At 40.5% G+C, this 12,665-nt stretch overlaps 1 protein-coding gene across 1 annotated transcript in view; it reads right to left on the reverse strand.

The window, feature by feature from the left end:
- Positions 1-12,665, reverse strand: part of LOC106726634 — a 30,450-nt gene that overhangs the window by 8,864 nt on the left and 8,921 nt on the right. The window contains exon 2 of the mRNA XM_014542282.1: positions 9,627-9,698. Within this exon, the coding sequence (XP_014397768.1) occupies positions 9,627-9,698 (72 nt within the window). The remainder of the gene's footprint in view (positions 1-9,626; positions 9,699-12,665) is intronic.

Consider the following 12,665-nt stretch of genomic DNA (forward strand, 5'->3'; position numbering starts at 1 on the left):
ATATGCAACAGCATGGATGGAACTGGAGAGCATTATGCTAAGCAAAATAAGCCAATCAGAGAAAGATAAATATCACATGATCTCACTCATATGTGGGATATAATGATCAACATAATTTGATGAACAAGAATAGATCCAGAGACAAATGGTGGGGGAGGGGGGTGGTTAGAGAGCAAGCAAAGGACTCGTATGCATGCATATTAGCATAATCAATGGACACAGACACTGGGGTGGTGGGGGCTTGCCCGGGGTTGGAATGGCTTGGGGCTGGGGGTGTCAAGCAGGGAAAAAGGAGACATATGTAAAATTTTAGACAATAAATAAAGATTTAGAGAATAAATAAGATTTGGAAACAGCTTAAGTGCCCATCAGCAGATGAGTGGATTAAAAAACTGTGTTACATCTACACAATGGAATACTACACCTACTACACGCTATAACAAAGAAGAACTCCTACCATTTGCAACAGCATGGATGGAGCTGGAGACCATTATGCTAAGCAAAATAAGTTAGTCAGAGAAAGATAAAGCTCACATGATCTCACTCATTTGTGGCATATAATGAACAACATAAACTGATGAACAAAAACAGATCCAGAGACAGAGAACATTGATCAGATGCTCAAACCTCAGAGGGAAGATAGGGGAGGGTGGGGTAAGTGGGATAGATCAACCTAAGGACTTGTATGCATGCATATACTATACTAGTAAGTAAACCTAACCAATGGACACAGACACCAGGGGGGTGAGAGCATGAGTGGGTCATGGGGGGCCATTGGGGGAGGGGATGAGGACACACATGTAATACCTTAATCAATAAAGAAAAAATAAAAATAATAATAAAAAAATAAAAAGAAAAAAACAGTAAAAAAAGAGTAAATTATGCTTTTAGTTATAAATGGAAAATGAATATTTAGATTCTATTTTTTTTAAAGCATACATGTATGTGAAAGGGCAAAGGCAATCATGAACAGAACCTAGTCCAGATTGGCATTCTGGGGGGTCAAGTTCATTTGATGTCACTGCCTATACAATGGTATTGGGAAGGCTCAGTTCTAACATTGGTCATCACCGATAACATTCCAAATGCCATTTTCTAGGGCATAGTGTCCCAAACATAGCTACATCCATGAAGACCCTGACACAGCAGAGTACAATTAAAACTAGAGCTAGTAGGTCTTTTCCATTGCCAGCATGTTGAGTTTTACTAATTTAAGATAATTTTTTTCTGATTGTAAGAGTAATAGAATTATTGTAGAAAAAAATGTGGAAAAAAGGAAATTAGTGTAAAGATAAAAGTAAAAGTTGCCCATTTTATTTTACCAAGGGGAAAACTACTGTTCATATTCAGATAATTTTTCCAATTTTTATATCTATTTCTAAAAAGATGCAGCTGTAGCCTAACTGGTGTGGCTTAGGGGTTGAGCATCAACTCATGAATCAGGAGATCACCGTTTCATTTCTGGTCAGGGCACATGTCTGGGTTGGGGGCTCGATCTCGTGTGCAGGAGGCAACTGATCAATGATTCTCTCTCATCATTGATGTTTCTATCTCTCTCTCCCTCTCCCTTCCTCTCTGAAATCATTAAAAATATATTAAAAATAAAAACATGCACCTATATGCATGGATAAATTTTAAAGAAAATTCTATCTATGCTGTGTCACAGTTTGGTTTTCTACAATATTTTTGTTCTGACTTAATACTATATCATCAATTTTCCATGTTATTTTCCTTAAACACCATGGCTATATGATATACCATCATTTGATTATTATTGCATTATAAATTCCTTCATAAATCCACTTTTGACATATCTACAGTTTTTATTTTTATCAGTATAAATTGTACTACAATGAAAATCCTTTTTAAATATACATATAGACATAAAAATAGGTATAGGTACAGTTAGATACATATATAGATGATAGATAGATAGATAATAGATAATAGATAGATAGATGATAGATAGATAGATGATAGATAGATAATAGATAATAGATGATAGATAGATAGATGATATAGATATAGATATAGTTGCAGTAAATATGAAAAAGAGAAGTTGGTAAAAAATGAGCTAGGAGGAAGGTATAACAAGTTAATATAATTTAAATAGTGTGCATATTTGCAGTTTGATTATAAATAAAAAATAGCTGAAAGAAGACTGAGAATTAAGAAAAAAACACAGTTAATTTCCTGATTTTGCTCTGGCTCTACTCTTGAGTTATTTAAGTCCCATTTGTTACCTAGGTGGCCATGATAGCACAGGTTAGCTTTTTGTATGACTGTTGCTTTTTATAAAGTTTTTTTAAAACAATTTATTGGAAATTTTATTTTTTTAATTGATTTTGGAAAGAGGGAGAGAGTGAGAGAGAAACATCAGTGTGAGGGAGAATTCAAATGATTGCATCCCACATGCACTCTGACAGGGGATTGAACCTGGGTATGTGCCCTGACTGGGAATTAAACCTGCCAGGATGATACTCTAACCAACTGAGCCACATGGGCCAGGGCTGTATGACTGCTTTTTGATGATAAGATGAAATATCAGTGATCATGCTTCAGATATTAATGCAGGGGCTAGAAGTCACCTACACATGCTTATAAAATAAGGAAGAGGCAAAATATTAGTACAGTGTTGATTTTTTTCCCTTATCACATAACTGACATAAAATAGGTGTCACTTCTGAACACACTTCAACTTTCTTCAAGAAAAATTGTACATTAATTCCCCAATGTTAAGACTCTTATTTCTATTGTCATCATTGTATGTTGCTTCACATTTAGTTTTTTCAGGATGAATTTACTTTTTTTTCTTTTTAAATTATATTTAAATTTACACAAAGCATTGCATACTTCTGAATCAAGATTGACTCTATTTACATTTCAAATTGTATAATGCAGAATGTATTGTGTACATTTAGCATAAAACATGAGGAAACTATAGATTTTTATCTTCTGTATCCCACAAAAATGTTTTTACAACACAAACAATGTCATCTCCAGTAGCATTTCTTGTATAAAATACTAAACCTGGCAATGTTTTACACACATTTCTGGAATTTATTTCATATTTTTGTAAAATATGGCTCAATGCCATATTTCATTTTTTCTTTCCAAAATTTAAATGATACATTATTGTATTCTAAAACAAACCACACATTTTCATCAATAAAGTAGTATTCATCTCCTAAATATTTGAATTTTACTTAATTAAAATCACTAAATTATTATTTTACTGTAAGTTTTAAAAATCTAGGAACAATAATTTTTAACCTCAAAAAGGCATTGCATAGAGATTTTCTAATTTTCTTTTTAAACCAGCCCCAGGTGGGTGGCTCAGTTGATTGGAACATCATCCAAAAGGTTGTGTGTTTGATTCCGAGTCAGGGCACATACCTAGGTTGAGGGATTAATCCAGGTATGGGACCTTCCTCTTCTCTCTCTCTCTCTCTCTCTCTCTCTCTCTCTCTCTCTCCTTCCTACATTCATTTTTTTTTTAAAAAAAAACATATCCTCAGGTGAGGATTAAAAAAATTTTAATGTATGTTACATATTTGACAGCAATTCATAAAGCCAGTGAATTTTTGGAAAGTGCTCTTACAATTGTGTAAGATGTTCCCTGTGGCAGTCAGACACGGCAGGCATGGAATCCTGGCAGCAAACGTCTGCACAGTCCACATGAAGTGATGAATATCCCTTACTTGCATTAGTGCCGGTTCCACTGCATTGCTGCAGAGAATGATAATAGAATGAATTCCTCTTGTATGTTTTTCCTGCATAAAGCATTATATTTGTCCTATAACATTAAACAAGTGAGGGAGATCAAACAGGATTAAATAAGGGTGGCTTTAGAAATGGTGTCTTCAAAGCAAAGTGTAGTACTGTGACATCTTTTTAAAAAATTCCCTTATTTCAAGCTCAGCTCTGCTTAGTGCCTCAGGATGGAGACATTTGGCTTTAAATGTCATACACACACACACACACACACACACACACACACACACACACACACATATATATATATGCCTAAAGGACTGTTTGACCATTTGACCATTCAACCAGTACCTATGACCCACACTGACCACCAGGGGACAGATGCTCAAGCACAAGCATGGAAACATGAAACAGACTGATGAATCTCAGAGGGAAGGGGAGAGGGGGGAGGGAGGGAAGATATTAACCAAAGATCTTATATGCATTCTAGAAGCCCCGTGCACAGTTCATGCACTGGTGGGGTCCCTCAGCCTTGCCTGCGGGGATTGGGCCGAAACCAGCAGTCCAACATCCCCCGAGGGGTCCTGGATTGAGAGAGTGCACAGGCCAGGCCAAGGGACCCCACCGGTGCACAAATCCATTCACTGGGCCTCTAGTGTGGAATAATTTGCCATAGAGCGGGGGCAAATTCTCCCTAAGAAAGAAAACAACATACCTACAGAGACAAGAATTACCACACAGTTAATATGCAATAATCCTGCAGGTGTCTTTTTTAAGAGATTAATTGTACTTGCCCAATATTGCTGAAGTGTGCCTGTAACCACTTGGCACTGGGCTTGCTTTCGCTCCAACATGGATTAGCCTTATCCTTAAAGGGGTTCATTCCATCTGCCAGCCATGCCCCGGACCACAGTGCAGGTGGGTGAGCTGAACACTATGTGGCTCTACGTGACAGGATGCCCCACACTAGGCTCAGTTGGTTCCAGTGACACTCAGGGGCATGCACACACAGGCACACACACATATAGATGCTCACACATACATGACACGTACATGCACACACACACACACACAAACACACAGACTAAAAATTCCTTTTATTCCACTGACTTCCAGATTATGACAGACAGTTCTTTTATTTTTTTTCCACCCTTCCTCAAAATATTTTTAATAGGAAATACATGCTGCATCTTTTTTTTAAGTTTCTTTTTTCAAAATTTTAGTTCCCCATAGACTTTAATCTGGTGATTTTTCAGAAACAAATACATTAGCCACCGTGCATCTCTGCCTGCCAGTTGCTCTCAGAATGCTTCATCTGGACACCAGAGAAGTGGCTAAGCCAGGAATGTGCCCCTCCTGTTAGAGAGAGGACTCTGTGCTCCTGGCACTGGTGTGATGCTGAAGCTCTTGCAAACATGTGGGAAGGCACATGAAAATGCACTGATGCTCCTATTTCAACAGGGCTTCTTTGAATGACAATCAGACTATAGCATCCAATTGGCTGCATGCTGGTCTCATTTCCCTTTTACTTTGAGATTTCTGCTTCTGGATCTTCAAAATGACAATGAGGACTCTGTGTTCTCAGACCCAGCCTTCAACCTCAATGTTGCCTTTTCATTTTCCTGTTCCATGTCACCCTCCGTCATTCCTGCTGGACTTGAATCCAAGTGGACATTTATTTCTGATACCCAAGCCATGTCTGCAACCACAGAGGATGCTGATCAGAGGCCAGCTGGAGCAGCTGTCACTTGGTCCATTCAAGCGTCCTCATTCCCCATCCTTCCCTCTGTGAATGGTGCGTTGAACTCAAGCCCATATTGAGATCCAGGGAGTGATCATGGTTGTCCTTCTAAACTGGACCTTTCGGATGGCCTGAGAAGCTTCAAGGCAGTGGTTCTCAATCCCAGTAGCACAGAGGAACCCCACCATCCAAGGCCATGCTGAGAATGAGGACAGAACAAATGCCTATCTCGCCCTTACCATCAACACAGATGCACTGGTTGGAGTCCCACACATCTGGATTTGAAATTTTGCTCTGCCACATCAGAGCATTGTCACTTTGGTCACTATATGATTTTCTCTATGACAATGGTTTTTCCTCCTTGAAAATGGGGCTACTGACCTCATGAGATGAAAAAGAAGCTTTAAAAATATCCAAAATGAGATGAAATGTAAAATGTAAAAAATCCAAAATGAGGAAGAATGGACAGGAGGACATATTTTAAAAAGACTATTGTATGTACAGAGAATTTTGCAATCTGACTTCAGGGCTGCTTGAACCTAGAAAAATATTGGCAGGAAGGCTTAAGTGCAGTGAACATGAGGCCTGTCGTAAAGGTTAAAGGAACAAACAAACTTTATTTTACAAGGTTGTTGGCAAGCTCACTTTGGGGAAGATGTGTGAGGGTGACACGTGACACAAGCAAAAGTGTTCCTGTTAGGATGGGTGGGTCAGGGTGCCTACTTTTTAGGTTGAAATAAGCATAGGCTCTTTATGATTGATGGCTTATGTTAAGAGCCTCCAGATGTGCCAGAAAACCACAGAGGACTCTTCATTTATGTGAGACTTGCCACACACTGGATGTTTTCCTAACTTTCAAGGAGTAACTATGATGTTGATCTCCGATAAAACTCTATAACAGTTTATTAGGGCACATAAAACAATTTATTGGAGTTTATAAAAAAAACACAGCAGATTTTGCTAAAAACACATGCCAAGCTGTAGTTACTTTTGGATAACAGTGCTAGAAACACAACAGTAATTGCTAAGAATATTGTGTTTGGACTTTGTTTTGGTGCTTAGCTAAGAGACTGTGGCCGTGGCTCCTTGTCCCATTCCATTGTGTGGATTGACCCTGAAAATGGACTCCAGACACAGAGTCCTCCCTCTCCCCATGCTGAAAATCATTGCCAAATAACGGCAGGGGCTGGTGGGAATGGGGGAGGAGAGGGCTCTGTTACAGTGAGATGAATGTGCATGATTTGAGGCTGACACCAAAGTTGGGAGGCCACCTTCTGTCACAGTGCCCCAATGTGGTGCCTGGGACAGTCGGCTGGAGTTTCTAGGATGGCAATGACCAGGCAAGCTCAGTTTAGCCCTCTAGAAGAAAGTCTTTAAAGAAAGAGGGAGCAGACACACTTTAGGAAGCTGATGAAAGGCAGGCCCCCACTGAACATGGCAATATGGCTACTACTGGAAAATTTGGAAAGAACCAGTCCAGGGAGGGCTGCAGGGAGATGCCACTGCCTGGATTTGAGAGACTCTCAGGGAATAATGGTGGATGAGCACAGACTTTTACTTCTTCCTCATCTGAAACAAATGACTCTAAAGGGATTTTTATTAGATACAAATCCATAATGAAAAGGATAATGTGAAAGGCAAAGGTAGCATCACAATCTCAGGAGCTTCAGAGAAAATGGGTGGTGGTAACTCTGATCCCAAGAAAAAAGAATCTAAATCCGGCAGCAAGAATATTATTCAGCTAGTTATTTATTTAACTACTAGGGGCCCAGTGCACGAATTCATGCACCTTGAAAGGAACTGTGGGCCATGAGGCTGTGGTGGGCACAGAGGCTGGTCTCGGCCTATCCTCCATGCCCCTGCCTGGCCCATCCCCCCATGGCCCCTGGTCTCCTGTGTGCCTGCAGCCCCACTCCGTTGCCGCTGCTCCCACACAGTGACAGCACTGGCCCCGCTCACACCCACTGACAGCACGGAGCAATTGGAGCTGGCACCAGCAGAGGATGTGAGCGGGGGCCAGTGTTGTCAGCAGGTGCAAGTGGCAGCTGCTGCCCCAATCATCCCTGAGGAGCATGGGGAGATGGAGAAACCCTCGGGGCGATCGGGACCGGCAGCCACTGCTAGCACCCACTGCTGGTGCCAAGTGATCAGACCAGCACTGGACGTCGGCAGTGAGTGGTGGCTCCAGCGCCAGTTGTTCAGTTGTTCCGAGGTTCAGTCTATTTTCATATTAGGGTTTTATATATATAGATGGTCAGACAAGAGAAATTATCAGATAGCTGAGAAAAGTCTCTAATGTGAAAATAATAGAGACCTAAACAAACTGCAAAAAGTGAAAAAATTTTAAAAATCAACAACAAACAAAAAAGACACTTGGAAGAAAAAAAGATTACTCAGGGAGAGAAAAAATTCCAAACATGTGAGCAAACATAAACAAATCATTTGTAATTTCAGAGATTAAAGAAAAATTTACCTCTATAAAGCAATAACATGTAATATGTGTATCTATATATTACATGTATGTGAGATATTCAGAGACCAAAAAAGAGCACTTAGAAATTACAAACATGATACAAAATAATTAATCAAGAAGTTATATTGAGGAAATCCACCAAAAAGAACAAGTAAACTGAAGAAAAGGACGAGATGAGAAAGCAATTTAGAAAAAATAAAAACAATTTAAAGTGCCCAAACTTATAAGAATACTAGACAAAAGAGAAACTGCAGAGTAGGAAAATATCAAAGGAATACTTTCATAATATTTTTGAGAACAGAAGGATTTCTAGACCAAAAGGACCCAGTGAAAGCCTGCAATGAGAGATGAAAACACATTTAGGCCAAAGAATTCTGTTGTGAGACTTCAGCAAAGACAGGATGCACCAAACTTCAAGGAAAAAAGCACAAACTAAAAACAGATCATATACAGATCAAAGACCAAAATGACTTTGGACTTTTAAACAACAGCTCTGAAAGCTACAAAACAATGGATACATTCCTTCATAACCCTAAAAACAAAACAAAGAAACAACAACAAAAAACATTTCTAAGATGGATCCTATACTCAACTATTAATTGTGAATGCCAAGAAGTCTCAAAAAATTTGATTTTCCAGGCATTTGTTGGTTGGTGGTGCTTAGAGAACCTACTCTATCCAAAAGATGTGTCAACAAGGAAAGAGGCAGCTATGGAAACTAGAAAACATGATCCACCCCAGGAGAAAAATGAAGGAAATCTCTAAGTGTGATGCTGAAGGGGGATCCCAGAATGGGGCTGTGGACCAGGTCTAGGGACTCCCTGTCCAGACTGAGTGGACCCAGCGGATCTCAGAAAGGGTCACCCAAGGGGCAGAGTTGACAACCTGAATACACGGAGACAAGTACAGCCTTGGAGAAAGGTTTGAAATGGATCGATAATGAGATTTTAGAAAACTAAGTAATATAGGACCACACCAATCACAGAACAGTCATGAACTATAGGGGGAATGGAAGACAGTGAGAAAATTGAGGGAACAGGTATAAACAGAATTTTGAGGTCTTTCTGAGAAGGGGAGCAAAGAAAGGGAATAAGACCTGGGGATATAGGTCAAGAGAGATTTGGGGGTTGTTTGACTTTCTTTGGTTTTGTTTGAAAAACACTGAGTGTTGGTTCCTGTGTGTAAGTATGGTTTCTGCTAGTGGTGAGGTTGGCATTTCAAGAGAGATCAGTCACTGGAGCAATGAGCTCCTTGAGAAGCCAGGAGGGATGAGATCTGGGGGACCAGAGAGGAGATCTCCTTGTCAGGGAGGGGCTCTCACGTGAGTTTAATAGCAGGAAAACAGGTGAACAGGAGTGAACGTGCACTTCAATTTAGGCAGTGAGGGGAGGATAAAGATAGAGTGTTGTTGTTTTTTGTGGGGTTTTTTGTTTGTTTGTTTTTTGACAATTGAACAATGAGGTGTTGCCATCAGTTCTTTTCTCCATGGGTCATTTAAATTTACAATACCCTGAGTTGTGAGAATAAGAATTGCCTCCATTTTAGAAAAGAAGAAATCGAGGCTCCTAAAAGTTATGTAACTTTCCTAAAGTCAGAACCAGTAAGAGAAAGACCATGGAATGCAGATCAAGATGGTTCTGATTGCAATGGCCTTCTCTTGAGGACTCCACAGTAACGCTTCTCCTAGAAAGAGCTTACCCTCATGTAGCTCATGGCCCTGGGGGAGATGGGCATGCGGAAGGCTACTCCAATGACAGCATTCTCTAGTTGCTATGAGGCAGCAACACATAAAGGTAATAGGGTCACATCGCACTGTTCTCTCCACCATCCAAGCCAGGACCAACATGGAAGGAGACCAGGAGCGCTATTTTTAGTAGAATGAGATTTCTAAAAGCTGTCACATGATGGAGGTCCTTTAAAAATCCTGCTTCTTGTCTGTACAAGTCATTCTGTCAGAATGCGGTGGTCAAAAATTGGCAACAGGACTTGATGAAACCCAGGGAAGACATAGCAATGCATTTGAAGTATCTGCACAACATACCCAGCAGGGCAATTACCTTTTTGGAAATAATGCCATAAATATTATGATGTTTGACTGATTTTACTGAGGAGACATATAGAGAAAAAAATGTTAAATGTTTTAACTTCTGAAAAAGACTTTGGCACTTGTAGAACTATTTCCAGGGAGGGCAAAGCAGGTTCAGCACTCCCTGAGACATACCTAAATAAGGAATATGCAAAACTGACTTTCTGCAGAACTGGGGTGAATAAGTGAATGTGTGAGTCAAGCTGAAAGAATCCCAAAAGATAGACAATCACAGGACAGGATGTTGTTTTCAAATCTTTGGAGTAGAAGAGAGGGTGTGTTCTTAAAATCAATTTTTGAGATAATGTGCAAGCATATTCTATATTTCACTACTAATAATATCATAGTAAAATAAAGAAAATTAAAATTTCACTAGAGTCCTCTAGAACAGATGGAACTGAAATGAAGGGTTCTGTGTCTGGGTACAGCAAACAAGGAGGAAGGCTAGTGCTCCATCCTGGTTTTATTTTGCTTCAGTTTCTGTGCTTCCTGCTCAATGATGAGAACACATTTTCACCACCAACTTCAGTGGCTTTGGAATTTAATAAATAAATGCATTGTTTTACATTATTTTCCAGATATAAACTCACTCCCAGTAAAGGCTTTCACTTCATGTTCATGCCTATTTGACATGCATTTGGACTTTGTAACTCACCCCCTTATCCCAATGTCTCGTTGGGTCACTGTATCACTCTATCACTCTTCAAGTTTCAGGAGACAAAAAAAAAAGCTCCATTTAAAAGGTGGTCTTTATTTTAACAACAAGTCCAGATCCCTTTTTTTCTTACAAATTAGCAAAACTGAACACTAAGATTAAGTTTCTGAGTTAGGCCCAAGCTTTTCCTTGCCAAGGACATTGGGCTTAACTGCCCTCCATTAGGCTGCTTGTCATTTTGCGGAGTTCTTGCTTCCCTGCAGGCAGGCTCCTGCCAGTTTTTCTCAGCACACCCACAACGCTTGAGATGATCTCTGTAAGTAGCCAGACTGATACGCTTTCAGAGGCAGGTGGAGAGGGGTGGGCCTGCTGGCTCTGCCACCTCGCCCTATGCGATAAGCAGGTGGTTTAAATCAAGCCATAGAGGAAATCCACAAATTCAGTGTTGAAATAAAAATCCCTTTGTTTATGAACTCAATCTTCCTTTGCCACTGAAAGAAAAAGGAAAACCTTTTTTGGGCAGACTCTACCAGTGCCCCTGGCAAATTGCAAAGAAGATGATTAAGCTAATCTTTGCTTTCACTGGATTCCCCTCTGAGGTTCTCAAAGACATATGCACCTGCGAACTCATGAAAAGTTCTATGACCAAAACCCATGTGAATGTCAGCAGCACTTTGAGAAAAGTCCATTCAGGATATCCCAGTCATGGTGGACATGCAGCGTCCATATGGAGCCCATGCCTGGTCGTTGCACTGGGCTCTCTTGTCGGCCTAGTTCATAGAGCCCTTTCAGTAGACCTGCTTATTAACCAGCGTAGCTGAGATCAATGGGACATCCCAGGCACTGTGCTGTCCAATTGTCCATTGCTTGATCTTTACAACATGTGAGGTAGATACTTTCCTTATCTCTGTGTCCATGTGAGGCTCTTGATTCCTGGACAATTTAAATAAACATTCCCAGGTCCAACAGCATGCAGGAAGACAGGGAGAAACTCAGAGAGGTGGGAGCCATGTCATATTTTAGGACAATCCACCTCTCATTCTTGTGTTTACTCTATGGTTAGGATGTCAACAGGGAAGGGAGGTGGAGAATTCCAGCTAAAGGGAGTTTGGATAAAGCTACAGGGTTTGTAGAAGACTCTTTATAATTCTATTTCTTAGTGAAATGTTTGCCCTGCCTCAGTTTGGTAGAAAGAACACAAGAGTCATGAGATCTTAAGCTAATTCTTCCGTGCTATCAGACACACCCCAAAGTGTAAAGACTTAACTTACTCAGGACTTATTTCTCACTGGCCTCTCTGAACCATGGGGGCCAGAGGAGGGCTTTATGCCTCACTGTCACTCAAGAACCAAGTCTGGCCCTGACCAGTTTGGCTCAGTGGATAGAGTGTCTGTCGGCCTGCGGACTGAAGGGTCCCAGGTTCGATTCCAGTCAAGGGCATGTACCTTGGTTGCGGGCACATACCCAGTAGGGGGTGTGCAGGAGGCAACTGATCAATGTTTCTCTCTCATTGATGTTTCTAACTCTCTATCCCTCTCCTTTCCTCTCTGTAAAAAAATCAATAAAATATATTTTAAAAAAAAGAACCAAGTCTGATGGACACCCTCAGTTCCATCTGCTGGAGCATGAGACCCCTAAAGGCACCATGATTAGTACTCTACTTCAGTCTATAGGTAAACCATGCTAATTTCATCCCTGTCACATTGGTCAGAAATGGTCACCTGTCCCCACCAGGAGGCAAGAGGTTTGGGAAGGGTCTGGAAGCCCATGGATGTTTTAAAGGCTTAAACAGACTTTTACTAATTGGCTCACTACAGCCAGGTTTTCCAAGGGCCTTGAAATGTTAGCTTGTTTATTTCTCCTGTCAACCTCTGGGGGTTCTTGTAGAATCTTTAAATGCATATATGACAAATGGATGAAATTTGTTTCGCATGCATTGAACAGAGAAAGGAACACAAGAAGCTAGGTCAACCTGAATTGATTAAAAGGCCGAAAT

Source organism: Myotis brandtii, unplaced genomic scaffold, assembly GCF_000412655.1.
Source record: "Myotis brandtii unplaced genomic scaffold, ASM41265v1 scaffold297, whole genome shotgun sequence".
NCBI lineage: Eukaryota > Metazoa > Chordata > Mammalia > Chiroptera > Vespertilionidae > Myotis > Myotis brandtii.